A 20,551-nucleotide genomic window follows, 5' to 3' on the forward strand; every position below is an offset into this window, starting at 1 on the left:
CATTTCCCAGATGGGGTGGGGTGTCCGTGTATAAGAGTGAGGGGTCCAAGTGGCCAGAGTCAGAGATCAGTCTATGGTTGGGGTCAAAGATTATTCTGTTGCCAGGGCTAGGGGTCAGCAGGTGGCTGGGGTCAGTGTGCAGCCAGGATCACGAATAGGTCCACAGCATGGGTCAGGAATCAGTCTACAGCTGGGTCAGAGGTCATTCTGTAGTTGGAGTCAAGTATCAAGCTGGAGCTGGGATCAGAAGTTTGTTTAGTGTTTCTCTCTCTCTGCATCTTGGTCTCTCTTGTTTTGTTCTCCTTCTCTGGAAAGACCTGTCTTATATAATATATATGAATATATGATGAGAAATGCATGATAGAAACCTCTGCAATATACAAACACTGACTCTGCACATGGACGACGTCTAGAAGTGATGTGGACATATACAAACACAGTTGGTGGGGTGATGCCATCGGGACCATTTCTGGGTCGGATTTCTATTGGTCCAGTCTGTCCTTTTTAAAATAAAGTAACATTAAATTTAGAATATTATTATCTCCTTTAATTATGCTTTATGACACCCACAGACCCATTCAGTATAATAACAATAATGCTAGGAAACGCTCAGACAGCATTAACTATGTACAGGCACCATTCTGAGCCTTATGTGTATTAACATATTTAATTCTAACAACAGCTCCATGAGGTCAGTACTATTATTATTCCCATTTTACAGAAGAGGAAGGAAGCACAGAGGGGTTCCATGACTGGCCCTGAGCCACACAGCTGGTCCTTGGAGCACCCTGAGTTCTGAATGTATGTCAAGCCCTTTGCCAGGTGCTGGAGGGGATGGAGGAGAAAGGCAGGGATGAAAGAGAGGAGAGGTCGGGAGGGTGGAGATAACCCAGGCCTAGTTTTCTGGGCTTTCTGGGCATGGCACCTCCATAGGCATAGGTGCATAGGCACCTCCAGGGGCAGGCGCTGGGCAAGAGTGAGCCACTAGGGGGCAGCAGGGATCAATAAGCGGGTCTCTAGCCAATCTGATCTCCACTGGCCAGGCGTCCTCAACTCATTAATAAAGCTGGAAAAAGGTGGGATTTTGAGGAAGAACTGGCACTGTCCTGCTGCTGTCAGGAAGCTCAGGCCAGTTCATCACAAGAGCAGCTGGGCATCGCCTGGCCTTCACCCATCAAGACATCTTCTCCTCACCCCACCACTGTGGGCTGCAGGGTGCTTCTCTTATCCATCTTTGATGGGGAGGAAACTGAGACCCAGAGTGGTCAACGCTTTGCCCACAGTCACACGGCTCCGAATTAGCAAAGGCAGGTTCAAACCGAGGCAGGATGAGTGCAGAGCCCTTGCTTCTCGGAGTCTCAGTGTTCTCACCTGTAAAAGCAGTACAAGAATGTAGGCAAATGGCAGACAAGAGTGGTTAGGAGTCAGGGTACATCATGGAAAAGTCTCGCACAGAGGTCTCTGGCTGCTGTGAGGATCCAGTGAGGTCATGCCTCCCTTGCAGCGGGGGCTCAGAAACTTCTTGCTGTTAGTGTTGTTGTTTTTTTAATCAATAACTTTCGTGGGAAAATAATGTCAGAAAGGTTATTCAACAGGATGTTAACGGAGATACACCTTCAAAAACATATACATTTTGGGACCGCCCACGAGATGCCAGGTGCTGGGGCGGGGGACAGGATTTCCGGTGGTTTTCACTTTCCTATTTATACGTTTAGGTTTTCCCTGAATCGGAGAAGGCTGGCACGTGCCGATTTAGTAATCAGAAAAAAGCGTTAAGTAGGGGTTTTGTTTAAAAAAAAAAAAAAACTAAAGCGGAAACGACCCCCCCATCCTGCCACCCCCACCTCCTGGAAAAATCTTTGTAAAATCGAGGCGGTGGGTGTGCGGGGCTGGGGCGGGGGGACCCCGAATTCAATGCCTCTGGAGGTCTCCTGGGTTCTGCTGAGACCTTCCAGTCTCCGGCCGCGCCCAGCCCCCTTTGGTGCTGCTACCCTGGGGCACCCCTCCTGCTCTCCATACCTCTGGTCCAGACCGGCGAGGGGCGCTGGGAAACTCACGCGGCCAGCATCTCGCTCCGCCCACACCTGCCGCCTACTTCCTACTTGGTGGGGCGGTCCCCCGCTGGTCCCACCCGATCCATTAGACCCCGCCCCTCAGTAGCTCTGGGGCAAACGTTTGATGCAATCTGTCCCTCCTCTCTCCTTTCATCTCTTCGGACCCTATCCTCGCTCCTCCACGCTGAGGCAACTGCTAAAGTTGTACCTTGGACTATAATGATCTAGCCCTGTCCTCCTGTCCAATAATGTAATCACTAGCCACTTGGGGCTATTTAAATTTGGGGGGGGGGGCTGTTTAAATTTAAATGTTAATTCAATAAAATTAAAAAATCAGTTCCTCAGTCACACTAACCATATTTCAAGTGTGTAATAGCCACACATGGCTAGTGCCACTGTATTGGACAACGTGAAAGCTTTCCATCACAGCAAAAATTTCTGTTGGATAGCGTTATTCTGGACACTCATTTGCCTTGCTGTAAATCCCTTCCTAATGTAACAGAGCAGGTCCTTCTGGGGCCTTCTGGGGACAGACCCCTCCCCCATATCCCCTGCTGTAGCTCCTCTCTGAAGTATTGATATCTAGATAATAGCATCTGATGCACATTTCCTCAGTTGTTTTTACAGATGCTAAAACCACCACTAAATGGAAGAAATTAACTGCTTGATACTGATGAGCCCCAGACCTACTGGCGCCTAAGAATTGATACCTCACCATCAACCAATCAGAAAACTGTGCACGAGCTGATCACACACCCTGTGACCCCCCCACCCCCTCACCTGGCCTTTAAAAATGCTTTGCTGAAACCCTCTGGGGAGTTCGGGGTTGAGTACAAGCCATCCGCTCACCTTGCATGGCCCTGCAATAAACCTTTCTCTGCTCCAAACTCCTACATTTTGGTTTGTTGGTCTCACTGTGTGTCCGGCACATGAACTTGCGTTTGGTAACACTAAGATTGTTCCTTGAACCAATGTTCTCTCTTTTTCTGATTCCCTCCCTAAAAATCTAAAATAAAACTTTGATCCACTTTCATAATTTGAGAAATTTATTTATTTTTTAACAATTGCTGTCAGGGAGTAATTATATTTGAATGAAGGAGTGACTCGCTAGGCTTAGTCTGGCGAAGCCCTGACTTCGAAGGAGTAGGCAGAAGCCAGAGAGCATGGGGGACTGAGGGGGGCATGAGCTGGGGATCTCCCATGTCAGGATCAACCAATGGCAGTGGGAGTCATCAGGGGCTTACCAGGGAGATTTGGAGTGTCTACTGAAAGAAAACAAAAAAAACAAAAAAACCGCACACCGTACAAGTTGAGAATTATGTTTTATTCAGGGACATTACTGAGAACTATATAGCCCAGGATACAGCCTCTCAGATAGCTCTGAGGAACTGTTCCAAAGAGGTAAGAGAGCAGCCTGGATATATAAGAGTTTTTGCTGAAACAAAACAAAACATGTAGTAGAACATGGAAAGATTATTGCTAATCACAAGAAAAAGCAGACATCTCAAGTTAATGATTTTAGTGCTTTTCTGTGTTTGGGAAGGTGCGAGAGTCTGGGCTTATTGAAATTACTCCTTTGATATGCATCTTAACTGTCTAGGGCTGGTATCCTGTTTTTCTCCCAAATTCCCTTCGGGGCTCCCTGTCCTGGGGAAGCTGCAGTGGCTGAAGGCTTGATGGTGAGCAATATTTTTGTTTACCAGAATGGCAGACACCATTCTTTGTTGACTGAAACAGCAGGCAACATTTTGTTTGTTTTTGGTCCACGGGAGGAAGCCCAGAGCAGTGGCTGAGGCTGAGAATTCTAGATTTCTAAGCTGGTTGTACCTTTTCACTCTTGTTACCTGTGCCCCCGCCAGGTTGGAGTAAACCCAGAAGATGATGAAGATGATGATAATGTAGACCATCTTCAGGACAACCTCCAATGCAGATTTTATTATCCTTCTTATTTTACAAACGAAAAAAATGAAGGCACAGGCAGGACAAAGGAGACCGAGAGAGCAGAGATGGGGGCTGGGACTTCACACCCCGAAGACCCTTGGGTTCCCTGCCTAATTCGGAGACTAGTGCCTGGGAGGTCAAGATCAGATTTTAAGGGGATTTTTAAAAGTCTTTTATCAAAGAAATTCCCAAGGAAGACCCTGGCGGCCAGCCACTCCCCTGTGCTAATCAACACATTTCTGGTGGGATTCACTTCACTCCTGAGTGAGAAGAGCAGCTAGGAGGATGTTAAGCACTCCGTCACTGTTATCAGAAGGAACCTTAGTCCTCCACTTCTGCGAGGTGAGAGGGAGTCCTATTGGAGGAGCAGCTCCAGTGCCTCCACTTCCTCTCCTGGGCTCCTGCTTATGGATGGATTACGTTTGGGACTGGAGAGATTGAAGAGAGATGGGTGTCTACTGGACCATGTTTCTCAGTGGGTGGGGCTAATGTGCATTTAAGCCAAAATATAAATTCCTCACTCCAGTCCCCCATCCTGCCTGACCTTATCTCTCACCACTGTCCCTGGCTCACTGCACTGTAGCTTATTTTTCTTACTGGGAACTCGCCAAACTTCTCGTGCCTCAGGGCCTTTGCACTTGCTCTGTCCTCTGCCTGGAATGCTCTTCCTCCAGTCCATCCTGGTTCTTCTAGTCACTGAAGGCTCAGCTCAAATGTCACCTCCTTAAAGACCTCTCCGCTAACCCCCCCATCTCAGACTCCTATTTTTTCCTTTTGTCTTTAACATTTCTGTCTCCCCCACTGAACTGTAAGATCCAAGAGGGAAGGGACTTTGTGTCGCTCACAGTTTCCTCACATCTAGCACAGTGGTTGGCCCATAGTAGGTTCTCAGTAAACATCGGTGGGATGTGTGGCTTTCCCGCTCTCTCTGCTTCCTCCTTCCCTGTGTTAAGATGCAGAAGGAGGTTGAGGAAGCCAGAACGGTGACCTCTCTCCAGCTTCCCTGAACCTGGGAGGGTGGGTTGAAATCCGGATAAGAGATGGGAGGTGTCTCTGCCTAGTTCTCCATTCTAGTTTCCCAAAGCCCAGCGGATTCTGTAATATGAGCCTCAGCTGACAAGTTGGGTGTCTTCCTCCTAAGATCCTGGGGATAGAATAAGTCAGTCTCAATTCTGTTGGACTTGGAATCCAACCAGCTCTCCAGCACTCACGCAAGTATATTTTCTCTGTTGGCTGCTTAGTTTTTTTAGTTTTTATTTTATTTTTGGCCACCCCACGAGGCTTGAGGGATCTTAGTTCCCCGACCAGGTATTGAACCTGGGCCACGTAAGTGAAAGCACCGAGTCCTATCCACTGGACACCAGGGAATTCCCTGGCTGCTTAGTTTTAAAATCTGATTTTCTGAGATGACCCGCAGGCTAATCAGAGCTGACAATCGAGTCGGTGCCCTGCTGTACATGAGATAGCACACCGTGGTGGCTGGGAACTCTGCAATCAGACCTGGATTCAAATCCTGGCTCCCGGACTTCCCAGTTGTGTGGCCCTAAGCTAAACCTCAACCTCTCTGGGCCTGCTCCCTTATCTGTAAAACTGGGATAATAACCTGCTCGCTAGAGCTGTGACACAGTGTATGACACCAAACAAATTGCTTGGTCCTAACTAGTTATTTTTATTTTAAAGTATTATATTTTATTACAAAGAGCTCTTGAAGACAAAAGGTCCAGAGGGCTAGTTCAGGTTCTGCCACAGTTCAGGTTCTGCCACTGTGTGACGTTGGGCAAGTCCCTTTTCCTCTCTAGAGCAGTTTCCCTGATCTGCAAACCGTGGGTGTGGGGTGGTGACTCAGGCAGCTAAAGGGATAGACTTGGGCTCAGCACAAAGGAGGCAGTTCTCACAAACATCAGGCTGCATGTGAAGTAGTGAGCTCCCCATCACCTCTGTAATGTATTACATAGAATGCCAGAGCAGGAAGGAACCTCAAACAGCCGAGCCCTTCATTCTGCAAGCGTGGCAGTCAGGGCGGCTACTCAGACACAGTGATTGCAGACAAAGGAGCTTAAGATCCCCTGCCTGCCTGTCTGAGGCCCACTCCATACACCCACCGCCCAGATGTCAAGCACGGATCACCTACAGAGAGCCTGAGCAATGGCTCAGCTACGGGTCTGCCACTAGCTGTGTGACCTTGGCAAAGTAGCAGCTGCCATCACAGCCCTGTCCACATCTTCACGTGCCCAAAGCTGCTCAAACACGGCTCCCCCCCCACGCCACCCCCGCAACTCTCGATCTGAGGAATTTTTCCTGGAGCAGCTGGAAGTGCTGGGGAGTTGCCCCTGGCAGCAGCCCTCCACCAACGACAGATGGGAGTTGGTGGACAAACAGCCCGCTCCCCACCTCTAGGCATGCGCGGTGCCTGGCCTGCCCAAGCCCCCCGGCGGGGTGAAGCATCTGTTGCCCGTGCTGGCACTCTGTGTGATAACACCTTTTATTGCCTCCTGCCCTTCCCTGCCTCCTTTCCCCACTCTCCAAGCAGGGCTTCCTGGGATCGCCACCTATCTCAACAAACTGCAATTGAATCCTGGTCTCAGGGAAACCCAAGCAGACAGGAAGTTACTTAACCTCTTGGGTTGGTCTCAGTACCTCTGGATGGGAGGATTCTATGAGTTAATAGAGATAAAGCACTCGAAACAGTGCCTGGCAGTATGTTTGTTTAATAAATGGGGTAGAGGAGGGTGGGGAAGGAGGTAAAGAACCTTTATTTATACAAAACTCCATCCCCTCCCATTCTACCCTCCTCAGCAAACACAAACACCAGGTGATGAAACAATTTTTGAGATACACACAAAGAAGCATTACTCAACCTGAGGTCGGGCAGAGGTGCAGGCGATATGCCTGGTGTCGGCATCTCGGACGCCCAGCTCGCTGGATCAGGAGACCTGAGCCACTCCCTCTGAACCACCGATGCCGGCAACGGCATGCATGGGGGTACACACCGGCCCCAAGGTCACCAGGCATGCTTGTTCTGGGGATCCAGTGCTTAACAGGAACCCCCACCCTTACAGCTGTGTGGGAAGCTGGCAGCAAGCTGTCACTGCTCGGTAATCACAATTTTTCGTGTCCTCGTTAACCCCACTTGACTAAGCGCCCCTCCGCAGCTCAGACTCTGCTGCCAGTGTCAACCTCTGTTAAATGAACAGGCGTCTCTGGGCAAACGACCACCCTTTCTGGACCTCAGTTTCCCAAGGCCTCCCAAGTCATTCTCCCATTGGCTTGGTTAGCTTCTAGGCTCAGCCTCCAATCCAGTGAGATGGTGGCAGCTGACCCCCGGCTTGGGCAAGACATGGGTAACAGAGCAGCTCGGTGGACAAAACACGCCTTGAGCGTGACAGGGATAGTCCACTGGGGCAGCTGTGGACCCATGAAATGACCAAGAGCTCATTCACAAGCCAAGGTGCCCGGGAACCTCCTGACCCCTGCGGGTGCCTGCTGTGGGTACAGCTGCCTGGCACCCTCCACTCCCATGGGACGTGGCAAGCCCGGGCCAACGTTGGGAGCCGGGGGCGTCCGGCCTCCGTAACCCCAGTGTTGGACAACTTCACAACTTCACACCAGGGTTCTCTGAGTCTTTCGGAACACTGCCAGCCTGGCTGCCTTCTGGAGGGAGGCACTTCGCAGTCATGGGTAAGGCCCAGTCCTCACCTGCAGACTTCAGCAAGAAGCAGGCACGCACCTAGGAAGTGTCCGTGCACGTGGGCCCTGGGGAGAGCATGGCCACCACCGTGGAGGTCTGGCTTGAGCTCTGAGCATTGTTGGGGGCAGTTTGGAAGAACAGGGCGGGCTTACCCTCCTCTGAGACACCCAAGGGTGCTAGGGAGGCCGGGGAGAGGCTGGCCTCCAGTGGAGCCCCACCAAGCTGGGCGTCCAGGGCTCTCAGGGGGCTCACCGGGGGTGAGGACCCGTCCCCACGGCAGCAGTCACAGCAGGGGCTGGCCTCGACGTGGGCCTTGCCACGTTCCTCCTGGCCGTGGCATTGCTTCAGGTGGCCACACAGGTGGCAGGTGAGGGCTGAGTAGACAATGCCATTGCCCAGGTCATCCCCGAGGGGGTCTGTGGCCGGCTCCGGGGACAGCGGGGGCTTCTGGCTGTCTTCTCCCTTGACCACTGGCTCCAAACCAGGGCACCCTGGGGTGCTGCCTGGCAGGAGTGAGTCGTGAGGGCTGTAAGGGGGCTCCACATCCAGTCCAAAGGTGAACAGGGGGACGGGGACTGGGGCAGGGGCTCCGGGGCAGCCAGGAGCGAGGCTCTGGAAGGGCTTGTAGCCCCCCTCCCCACTGCTGGGCTCAACCCCAGATGTCCCCGGGCAGCTAGCGCTGCCAGCGAGCAAGCTGGAGAAGGCCTTGTAGCCAGCCTCTCCACAAGGGCCAAAGCCCTCCAGCCCGCTGTCCTGGGCACCGCCCTGCTTCACCGCCTGCACAAACTCCCGGTAGCCACTGCTGGGGGCCGAGGCGGGGCCCGGGGCCGCCCTGCACTGGAGGACGCTCTGGCGCAGGATCTGCTCCCACGTTTCTGGCTCAGGCTGGAGTGCGGCGGGCAGTGCAGATTGCTGGGGGGCGGCGGGGATGCCGGGGTCCACTTCCCCCAGGTGTTCGGCCAGCTGTGGGTCTGAGTCAAGCTCTCCAGGGCCTGAGGACTGGCTCAGGAAGGTGCTGAAGCTGCGGCAAGTGGGGTAGTCTGTGATGACGCCGGGCATCTCTGGGAAAGCCAGCCTGGCTGGGCTCTGGGTCGGAGGACTTGACTCTGGGTTCAAAGGCTCCTTGTCCTCAGACGATGCCTCCTGGGGCCCCACACTTGGGAACGTGGCCCAGGGCCTCTGAGCACTTGGATTTTCTAAAGGTGGAAGAAGGCAGGACTCCTCCAAGCCCTGTGGGCTAAAGCCCCCATCCTCACCCCCGAGTAGGTCTAGGAACAGGCTCTCTGTCAGCCGGGCTGCGATGCCCTCCCTGCCCTCCTGGAAGCTGCCCCCGCTGCTGTCAGGTGATGGGCAGAAGCTCCCTTTATCTTCCTCCACTTCCTCTTCTTCATTCTCCACTTGGGCCTCAAACAGCTCCACGCACCGAACCAAGCTGATGCTCTCTGGCCAGAGGATTGTCTTGTTGACCTCCATGGGGTGCCATGCTACTTTTCCAGGACACTGGAAAGGCTCATTTCTAGCAGGCTTGGAGGAATCTTCATCCCTTTCCATGCCATGCTCCAGTAAACAGGGCAGAAGCTTGGCAAGACAAGTCTTCCAGTGTCTACAAAAGCAAAGTTTGATCAGGGTTCAGTTTCTCCACTTGAAAAAACTCCTATTCATCCTTCAAAGCCCAGCTCAAAATCACCCTGGACTGATGTTGAGACAGGCTGGGACCCAGGACCCTTCGCTGTAGTGCTGCAATGCTTGCACCTGGACAAACCTCACCTCCAGCAACAAAATACAAAGAAACTATATGGGACTAAAAATAACTGCCTGCAAGCGCAGTTGGGGCAAATTATGTACAAAAGATACAGAAAGACCAAAAAATGCAACTGCCACTTCTGAAGAGCCAGGAGCAAAAACAGGGTGTAAGGAGCAAAACCAGGGTACTGCGCATGCTCCCTGCACTCAACACCACCAGAGGGGTGGGCAGACCACCTAAGCCACCCCTCCGGCCCAATCCCTGGACATACCCATACCCTCACTCCACATAAGGAACCTGCTCATCCCCCTCGGGGAGCGGGCAAGAGAACCTGCTACGTGTTCTCCAACACCCCCCAGCCCCTCACCCACGCCGCCCCGCCCCATTGCAGCAGGGGCCCCAGTAAAGCCTTGCCTGAATTTCTTGTCTGGCGTCTAGTCAATTTCTCTTGACTAGGGAAGGCCGAGAACCCTGGTGGGTATCAATGTCTATCTGTTGCAAACACACTTCCAGACTTTATAATCAATAATCTACCAGTCTACCCTCACTACTAGATTGGGAACTCCTTGAAGGCAGGGCCTGTGCCTTACTTTGGGATTTCTGGAGCCTGGCATATAATACAAACTCAATCTATTGAATAAGGAGAAGTCTTTGTCAGGGATGATGGTATTTAAAATACCTATCAGGGGTAGGATAGGGAGGGTGGGAGGGAGGCGCAAGAGGGAGCGGATACGGGGATATATATGTATACATATAGCTGATTCACTTTGTTATACAGCAGAACACCATAGCATAAGTAAGGGCCAATTAGAATGGCTGGGGAGTCCTAGGGCTGGGGCAGCATCCTGGAGTCCCCTGCTGTGCTAGGTATAAACCCTTCCGTTACTGGATTGCGGGTAGGTTCAGGGGGCCCTGAGAGAGGGGCTAAGGAGGCCAGGAAGATGGTGGCATATTCAAGGGTCCAGGATAGTGGTATCTGCCCACCAGTATGCCACTATGTCAACATTTTAACAAGTGGTACAGCTACCCTGCTTGTTACCCCCATCAGGCTTGCTCAGGACAGACTGGGCATCCCAAGGGGGTTCAGTATGTACCTGACCCCCAGTGAAACTCAGAGGGCTCAGCCAGCAGCTGACCTACCCAGACCACCCCCTCCCCCTGCCATCCCTTGAAGTCCAGTGTCACAGGACAAGTGCTGAACACCAAGGAAGATAAGGCAGACTCTCAAGATGGGGCCCACCACCCCAATTCCATCCCCTTCCAAATCCACATAGGCTATGACCCAAGTTCATATACATACGGGCACTTGGCTGGTTCCTGGCCTTGGGACCGCTTCCCCCACAGTGACACCTAAAACATAGAGACAGCCAGTGACACAGAGCGGAGAGGCCTGCCGGCCCAGCCTAGCGTCCAGCAATGCTCAGCACGTGTTTGCCGTGAGAAGACTTTGAGTCTTGACATCACACAGGTCTGAGGTCTGATCAGGTCACTTCCCCTCTCTGAGCCTCAGTTTTCTGAGAATTAAGGAGGCTGCACTATTAAGTTGCTGTGGCTGATGGCAAAAATGGCCACAGTCTCTGAAGCTCCTCCCATCCCTGAATCTGGCATGGCTGTGTGACTTGCTTTGACCAATAGAATGTGGTAAAAGTGATACTGCGCCAACTGGGTCAGCCTGCTGAAGGATGACAGACACATACATGGCTTAGTAACCTCCATGGCCCCAGATGTGTCAGCCACCTGCCAGACCTGCAAGTGAGGCCACTGGTACAGGCCCAGCCAAACCCAGGATCCTTCCAACCCCACTGCTGAGCAGAGCCCAACTACAGACTTGCAGAAGCAAGAGCTACATAAGTGTCTATTGTTTTAACTTTCTAAATTTTGGGATGATTTGTTACACAGCAAAATCTAACTGATACATAAACGACACTATGTGCAGGATGCTGTAATATACGCTTCATGTGGATTGTCTCAGTGAATTCCAACACCAGCCCTGTTATAACCACTGCTATAACCCACACAAGGAAACTGAGGCTCAGAGAAGTTAAGCAACTTGTTAAGTCTAACCTGCAGGTAAGTGGCAGAGCCAGCATTCAAAGCCAGTACCACTGGACTCCAGAGCCTGCTACAGGGTCCCTGGAGAATTGAGGACACTCAGACCTTCTGTTCTAGACGGGACCTGTATCCCCCCTCCCCCTGTCCTAGAGAACCCTGATGGCACTAAGGCAAACCCCACCTGGCCATCGCACTGGGGAAGCTGACCCCACCCGTAGCTCAGGGGTGGCCACCTGGTTGGTCTCAAGTATTCCCACTCCTTACAAGCGAGTGATTTAGGAAAGAGGCTGTGATGTAATTCAAGCCAATGAGAATGGAGAGATTTGCTAGTGCTTTGGGGGGGCAGTTTCCCGCTCCTAAGAGGAATATACAGAAAGCCTGTCCCCTTCTCCCTCTCCTTTTGGCCTCCTGCTCTGGTACAGGTACCTTGCCAAGAGATGACATGCCAATGACCTCAGGGATCCTCTCCTCCCAAGGGAGGGAAAAAAAAACCAACCCCAGAGGAACCCCTGTCCCCCACTCAGGCTGAAAGAACAGTCATGGAAGCCAAAGGGAAGGGAGTGAAAGCCTCTAGCTGCTGACTCAACCTACCCTGAAACCTTCCTGACTTCCCATGTGCAATCCCAAAAGCCAAGCAATATCCTGAACATCCCAGACGCCTTGAGTTGTATTTCCCGATACACACAGCGCACAGCATCCTTCCCAGCCCCCTCTCCTACCTGAGAGTCCTGGATGATAACAGCCACGAGGGGGCTGTGGGCTGGGTTGGGAATTTGGTCCCACCATTCTTTCTTAATCCTGAAAAAGAAAAGGACAAGATGTTGGTCCCTGTATCACTAACAGGTTGACGTTCCTCCCATAAAAATTATCATAGTCACCAAGACTTATCAGGGGTCAGAGATCATGTCGATAGGTTTTCTGGCTGTCTCACCCTCACTCCGTGAAACAGGTTCTACTGCTAACCCCACTCTACCGATGAGGAGACTGAGGCCCAGGGAGGTGAAGTGACAGCCGGTGGGCAGAACAGCAGGGTTTGGGCTCCAGCATCCTGCTACCCAGAGTGGAGTTCCTAATGCGGCCGCCTCTGCCCCAGAGGGAACAAGTTCCAGGGAATCAGGAGACACTCAAGCTGCAGAGAGAGAATGCTGGGTTTCCCCTTCAACGACCTTTACTCTGGAGCAGCTGAGGATAAGGTGCTGGGGAGAGGCCTGGGATGGCCTGAGAGGCTGAGGGGTTCCTTCTCCCTTCCTGGGTCAGCCTGGAGCCACGGAGCGTCAGTGCTGGGAGGGAAGGTCCTCAGACACCCCCTGGATTAGCCTCCACCCACTCCATTCAGTCAGTTAACACACATTTATTGAGTACCTACTATGTACCACTCACTGTGCCAGGCCTCGGGGACACACAGTGAACAAGACAGGCAAAAACCCTGCAGAAATGATTATGTGACATCATTCATTCCTGGCGATAAGCGCCAGGAATAAAAATAAAGAAGATAAGGGACTAGAGAGGAATAGTGTGATCCAGGAAGGCCTCCCTGAGGAGGTGACTTCTGAGAGGCAACTGTAGGTGGAGGAGGAGTCGGTCTCGGTGATGCCTGGAAAAAGGGCTTTCCAGGCAGAGAGCACAGCGAGTGCAAAGGCTCCAAGGGAAGATCTTGCTTGGGGCGTTCAAAGAACAGCAAGGAGGTTGGAGCACTGGAACACAGTGAGTAGGGGTGGGGAAGACAGACGATGGGGAAACTGAGGCTCAGAGAAGGGGAAAGACCAGCCCAGGGGGGCTCAGAGGCATCAGCAACAGACGTGGAGAGGGGACTTTGCATTCCCTGCACACCTACTGTGTGCCCGGCAGAGTGCAGACACTTGCTCACATCAATCCTCAACCATAGCCATCGTTAAGTGGTCAGCTCGGGCTCGCTCGTCCCATTTCAGAGGTGGGAGGACTGAGGCTCTGAGACTCCATGATTCCAAGGGCTCAAGCTCACTGGAAACAAGGCTCCTTCTGCCCCCCTACACCGAGTGATCGGGGAGTCCCTTAGGACTCTTGGGACTGATGAAATAGGGACCCAAGGCTGAACAGAGGTTCAGAAACTTGGTCACACAGCTACCAAGCACCAAGGCCAGGATCTGAACCCAGGTCTCCTGACTCTGCAGGGCAATCATCTAGAATTCTTCTGTCTATTGCCACGTGCCTTCAAGTGTCTGGGCCATACCCTGGGCGTGATCCATCTCGCTTCTGCCAAAGGAAGGCCCTGCCCCCAGCTCCTGCCCTGGCCAGCTCCTTTCCCCTAGTCAGGTCTCAGCTCAAACATCACCTCGTCAGAGGGGCCTGCACTGGCCTCCCCATCCAAAACAGCCCCTGGAGCATTTCACCCCCTTGCCCTGGCATATTTCCTTCAGCTCAAGGATCACTATGGAAAACAGCCATGGTTACTTGGTGGCCTGGCATCTTGTGCCTCCCCAAGGACACAGGGTCCCTGTCGGTCTCAGTGCCTCGCACATAGTAGGTGCTCAGTAAATATCTATAGTTGCATGAACGGGCTGCAAGCTGACAGATGAGAGGGGAAATTCCCACCCACTCCACACCACAGGGGGCTGGCCTGGCGGCCTCCTGCACAGCTCAGGACTCACTTGATGATGCTGACATAGCAGGACAGGCAGACAGCCAGGATGACGACGCAGGAGATGCTGACGCCCAGTGGGAGGCGCTGCTCCAAGGTCGCCTCGTAGTCTGGAAGTGGAGGGAAGCCGTGAGCTTGCATCGCGCTGCGTTCAGCCTGGTCTCCACTTCCCAGAGCGGGAGACCGAGGCCTCGTGAAAGCATCCTCCAAGACTCTGCTGGCTGCTGCATCCCCTCCTACTCCCCTCTCTTGCACATTGAGCCCTCGCCACATCGGCCTCCTTGCTGCCCTCTGTTCCTCCAAAGCTCGGGGCCACCTCAGGATCTTGAACTTGCTGCTTTCTCTCTTTTGAAGCAGTGAGGTCAAGGGCAGAGACTCTGGAGCTGGACGGCCCCAGTTCGAAGCCTGACTCTGTCATATACTAGCTGGCGACCCAGGACAAGCCCCTCACTCACTCTGTACCTCGGTTTCCTCTCTGTGCAATGGGGTTAATAACTACTTAACTCATAGGGTTGTTGTGAGGATTGTACGATTTAATATACACTTGAAGCAGTGCCCACACGTCCATTCACACAGCTGGCCCCCTCTCCTTGCTCACTGTCAGGTCCCAAAAGTTCTCCCTCACACCCTCTCTACTATTGCCTCCTCCCATCCTTCTCCCCTGCTTTATTTCCTTCCCAGAATTATTGTCCTCGGGATCTAGATCTCATTTATATTTTTGTTTACTTGTTTATTTTCTCTCTCCCCCTCTAGAATGTCAGTTCCACAAGAACAGGGATTTTTGCCTATTTTGTTCACCACTGGGCCAGCACGTAGTAGGAGCTCAAGAAATATCTGTGGAAATAATGAGTGTCCAGCACATGGTATCTGTCCCATACAAGTTATTTCCCTTCCCTTCTCCAGGTTAAAGGAAGAATCAAATCAATTAAAAAAAATTTTCCCAAGCACTTACTGTGTGCCTGGCACCATGCCAGGCAATGGAGATACAGACACAGAAAAGATACTACCCATAGAGCTCACAGCCCGGAGTGGGAGACAGGTGGTCAAGAGGTATCCATGGAACAGGATGAGCGATGCTGAGAGGGGCGTGTGGTGGGTTGGGTTGGGGTACCTGCCAATCACCACTGTGCCCAGCATTTCGAAGAATCCTTTCCTCATTGAATGTTCACAACAGCCCTTCCTTCTCCCCATTGTACGGATGATGCCCGAGGCAGCCTCCACCACGCAACAGCTATCTCTCCTTCTTCTTTGCTAGGCTGCAATGTGCCCACCCTGAGGTTTGAGCCAATCATGGGTCAAAACTAGTCCCCTTTCCAGATATTTGAGTTCCCAGCCTCCCTTGCTGTTGGGAGAGGCCACGTGACAGTCCTGAACAATGAAAGGCAAGGGAAAGTCCACCAGGACTGGAAAGGTTTTTGTTTCATGATAAAAGATGCATGGGATGCACTCCTTGTGGCAGCCTTCCATTTCCTTTGGGTCTTGGGCATGAGGGTGTGTGCAGCAGACAACTTGGGGCCATGAGGTGACAAGGGTAAGGATAAAATGCTACCATGCTAGGGATGGCAGAGGGAAAGAAGACAAGACTCTGGGGTGACATAACTGAGCAGCTGTATGAACCAGGAAGGTCCACTGGCAAGACTTCATTTTAGGGGAATTCCCTGGCAGCGGTCCAGTGATTAGGACTCTGCACTTCCACTGCAGGGGGCATGGGTTCGATCCCTGGTGGGGGAATTAAGATCCCACATGCTGTGCGGCCAAAAAAAAATAAAGACTTCATTTTATGTAAGATAATTCAATATTCTTTTGCAAAAGTGTGATAAAGTCGCAAAGAGTTGTTTGGAGGACGCAGCTACCAGGTGAGGGACTACATTTCCCAGAATCCCTTACAGCTATGTGTGGCCATGTGACCAGCTCCACCAATAGAGCTTGAGAGGAAGGGATGTGTGTCACTTCTGGGCTAATAAGGCTTTTAAGAAGCAGGTGTGGTCTCCCCGCTCTCATTCCCTTTCGGCTGGCTGGATGCAGATGATGGCAGGTCCATAGAGCAGGGATTCTTAACTTGGGGTCCACTGACCTCCAACATGGCTGCTGTTAGGATTTAGGGGTCTGGGAACTTGGATGGGAAAGAAATGATATCTTTATTTTCACTAACTTCTGAAACCTGGCATTTCCCCCCATTAGGAATAGAGGGAGCAAACCACAGTAATAGCAGCATCAGTCACTTAGCCCCCATCAGAAGTCACAGCTATTCTCAAATCACCTGACAGCTGCAGTAGCAGGAAATACCATTTATGTTCATCTACTGTGAAATTACAGTATTTATGAGAACTACCATTAGATCCTGCTTTTAATGTGTTATTAAAGAAGCATATATTCCTAGATAACAAATATATTCTAAAATCTTTTTATAATCGCATTTCAATAAAATTAGGTTTCCCTTGAAGGCCTATGTATTTTATTTTATACGTTTAAAAATATTATTCTAGGGCTTCCCTGGTGGCGCAGTGGTTGGGAGTCTGCCTGCCAATGCGGGGGACACGGGTTCGAGCCCTGGTCTGGGAAGATCCCACATGCCACGGAGCAACTGGGCCCGTGAGCCACAACTGCTGAGCCTGCGCGTCTGGAGCCTGTGCTCCGCAACAAGAGAGGCCGCGATAGTGAGAGGCCCGCGCACCGTGATGAAGAGTGGCCCCCACTTGCCGCAACTAGAGAAAGCCCTCGCACAGAAACGAAGACCCAACACAGTCAAAAATTAAATAAATAAATAAATAATAATAAAAAAAAATATTATTCTGGCTCGTGGTTGCCAAGGGGGGAAGATGGGGAGGAGGGATGAATTGGGAGTTTGGGACTGGCATATGCACACTACTATATATAAAATAGATAATCAACAAGGACCTACTGTACAGCACAGGGAACTCTACTCAATACTCTGTAATAACCTACATGGGAAAAGAATCTGAAAAAGAATAGATATATGAATATGTATAACTAAATCACTCTGCTGGACACCTGAAACTAACACAACGTTGTGAATCAACTATACTCTAAAATAAAATTAAAAATTAAAAAAAATAAAAATAAAAATATTATTCTGAGATGAGGTCCACAGGCCTCACCAGGCTGCCAAAGGGGTCCATGATACAGAAAGGCTGAGAATCTCTGTCCTAGAGAATGACAGAGCCGCAGGGAGGAAAACCACCCACCAATCAGCAAAGTTCGTGTTGAATTGTTATGTGAGCAAGAAATATATTTCTACAGTGTTAAGCCGCAGAACTTGTGGGTTTGTTACTGTAACCTACCCTACCCTGACCAGTACGCCACATCAGTTGGTAATTCTGTCACTGCAGTTAGAGCATCCTATGATATGGAAACCAGATGTTTGGCTGGGGGAAGTCTCTGGCCACAGAATGAAAGTGGGGAACAGAGACGCTAACTGCTGGGAATTCCCTGGTGGCCTAGTGGTTAGGATTCCGGGCTTTCACTGCCGTGGCCCAGGTTCAATCCCTGGTTCCCTGTTCGGGGAACTGAGATCCTGCAAGCCACACGGCGCGGCCGACTGCTCAGGACTCCCAGCAGGATACTCACAGTTAAGCCACTTGACGCTGGGGCTCCACTCACTCCAGGTGCTGTTGTAGCTCTGAGCCCAGGCCTTCACCTGTGCGCTGTAGGAAGCTCCAGACTTTAGGGTGCTGGCTGCGAAGCGGAGGGTGGGCCCCATGTAGGTCACGTTATAGATTCTGAACTGGTAGAGGAAAGGGAGCCATTAGCGCACCAACTCTGGGGGAGGGGAGTACCAGCTCCCACCCGGGCTGCTGTCCTTAGCTGACCCCACAAAGTTTAAGAGCCACCAGCCTGGGTATTTGGTTATTCCTCCAATTTCAGGCCCTTGTTTGTCACTTCCACAACTGTGACCAGAATCAAGCAAGATGGGTCAGGGAATCAGCCCTTATCCTAACCCTCACTCCCACCCTAATTAGCCATTTTGACGTTACTGGGGCAAGTCGATGAACCTTTCTGAGTTTTAGTTTCCTCATCTGTAAAATGAAGGTAAGAGTTCCCACTGCCACTTTCCGGCTGTGTGACCTTAGATAAGTGACATAACCTCTCTGGACCTTGATGTCTTCTTCTGCAACATGGCGATAATAAAAGTGCCTACTTCCCAGGGTTGCTGTGAGGATTAAGTGGGTTAACACAGGTCAGCACTTCGGACAGGGCCAGGCATGCGGGGAGCACGAGAGTGATCTTCCTGAGGCACACACAGGGTCACCGCGCCCCTCTCTCTCCTTCAAGGGCTCTCTAGAGGCTCCACGGTCAAGCCCAAACACAATGGCCCATCATCTCAGTCCCGCCCAACCTAGGCCCAATTGGGAAGGAAGGTCCAAGATCCGTTGTTAAGTGAAAAAGGTAACATGAAGATTAGTATGTGTTGTCTGTTGCCTTTCATGTTAAAAACATAAAGGGAGAAGGCATAGTGATGGTGGCAGACAGACTCATATGGCCCCGTGACCTCACCTTGTATCACGCCCTTGTGTAATCCCCTCTCCTTGCCTAAAGGGGCGGGGGGACCTATGACTTGTTCCTAACCAACAGAATATGGTGAAGGTGATGGATATATAGGGACTACATGGATGTGATTCCGTTATGCAAGACTGTAACTCCAACTTGCTAGGAGACTCTCTCCCCCTTGCTGGCTTTGAAAAGGCCACAAGGGAAGGAACTGAGGGCGGCCTCCCGACAAAGGTCAGCAAGAACCCGGCGCTCTCAGTTCAAAGCCCACAAGAAACTGGATGCTGCCAACATCACAGGAGGTTGGAAGCAATCCCCTGGCCAACCCTTGTGTGTGCAGCCTTGTGAGACCCCAAGCAGAGGACCCAGCTAAGCCGTGCCCAGACTCCAGACCCCCAGAAACTCTGGGGCAATAAATATGTGCTGTTTAAAGCAGTTCTGTTTGCAGTAATATTATCATGTAATAATAGAAAATTCATGGTGATGAAGGAACACACACACATTTGCTCGTATAGGCATAAACTGTCTCTAGAAGGACACACATGCCTCCACACCCTCTGCCTGCTCTAGCCTGGCCTTCCCCTCCTGGCAAGAGACGGGAGCAGTGGTCAACCTCTGGGAGAGGTACTGGAGGTTGGGGTTAGGAGAGAGACATATTTCCTTTCTAAGTCCTTTGGTAGCATTTGAATTTTTTACTTCATGTAAATATTACTTTTATTTTTAAGACTTTAAAAAAATAAAAAATGAAGGAAAATTTGGGTTCAGGATGGATTCTGACAGCAAGACAGTGGCCTGAATCCTCTGCCTGGGCTTCTTCCCCTGTGGGGGGGGTCCATCCCTTCGCAGCCCCCCCACCAATCCCCTGCAGCCCCTTCCTAGCTCCTGGCAAACTGCTCCTGCTGGCAGGTTGGAAGCACTTGGGGGAAACGGTCTGGTGTAAAGTGAGCCGAGGGGAGGTTTTGCACAACAAGGAAGCAAAGTCCTAACAGCTTGCTGGAGAAACTGGAGGGCAGCTGGAACTTTCCAGGGAAGCTGGGGACAGGGTGGGAGTGGCAGGAGGAGACCAGGGCAGGGAGAGAAGGACACTCTTACTGCCAGTGTTCCTTTCTTTCTAAATCGCAGTAAACAGGAAGAAGCAGCTGGATCTGGTTCACTGAAGGAATCACACAACTTAGAGAGGAGTAGGGAATTGGGAAATGGTTTACTAAGAAACAAAAAAGAAATTGAGCTTCCGAGGAACTACTTGTGGTTGGTGTGTTTTTTAACAAAAAGGCCAGGTGTTCGGGAGACCATTCTGAGAGAAAGATCCGGAAGAAGAGAACAGCACAGGTCCCGCAGTCCAAATCCTCGCTTCAAATCCCAGCTTGGCCATTTCCAGCTGTGGGACACTGGGCGAGTCATTCCACCTCTCCAAACCTCAGTGTCCTGGTCACTAAAATGGATAGACAAACACCTTCCCACCTGCAGGGCTTTCCCAGTCATTGGTGATAATACACATTGAGCCTGGCACATAGTAAGCACCCGAGACATTATCATGAACATGGCATTCATGGCCCTCAGTAAGCTTGTGGCCTCATTTTCTGCCTTTTCACTGTACACACTCCCACAGCCCCATCATCCTCAGATACACCATGAATTTTCATGCCTCCAAGCCTTGGCTCATTTAGTTCCCTCTGCCTGGCCTACCCTTCCCTAGCTAGAGAACTCCTATACATCCTTCACTGCCCAAGCCAAAACTCTACCTCCATTATAGAACCTTGTCCAGAAATCACCCAGGACAATGGGCATCTCCATCTCCCAAATTCCACAGCGAGTTTCTAATATTTTTAGAATTGATCCCACCAGTCTGAGCCACAGGTGGTGTCTGCAATACTGTAGCAAACACAGCTGGGCACCCACCCAGCATCTACACAATCGGGGTCAGGTACCCAAAGCTCAGGGCAGGT

At 51.4% G+C, this 20,551-nt stretch overlaps 1 protein-coding gene across 7 annotated transcripts in view; it reads right to left on the bottom strand.

The window, feature by feature from the left end:
• Positions 1 to 3,375: 3,375 nt before the first annotated feature.
• Positions 3,376 to 20,551, bottom strand: part of IL4R (interleukin 4 receptor) — a 41,585-nt gene continuing 24,409 nt past the window's right edge. For all 7 annotated transcript variants that reach the window (XM_057529472.1, XM_057529471.1, XM_057529473.1 and 4 more), the window contains 5 exons: positions 17,685 to 17,841; positions 14,107 to 14,206; positions 12,199 to 12,277; positions 10,728 to 10,777; positions 3,376 to 9,286 (listed from right to left, as the gene is read on the bottom strand). In XM_057529472.1, coding sequence (XP_057385455.1) covers positions 7,723 to 9,286; positions 10,728 to 10,777; positions 12,199 to 12,277; positions 14,107 to 14,206; positions 17,685 to 17,841 — 1,950 coding nt within the window. In that variant the 3' untranslated portion in view covers positions 3,376 to 7,722. The remainder of the gene's footprint in view (positions 9,287 to 10,727; positions 10,778 to 12,198; positions 12,278 to 14,106; positions 14,207 to 17,684; positions 17,842 to 20,551) is intronic.

This window comes from Balaenoptera acutorostrata, chromosome 15 (assembly GCF_949987535.1).
Source record: "Balaenoptera acutorostrata chromosome 15, mBalAcu1.1, whole genome shotgun sequence".
NCBI classification, from domain to species: Eukaryota; Metazoa; Chordata; class Mammalia; order Artiodactyla; family Balaenopteridae; genus Balaenoptera; species Balaenoptera acutorostrata.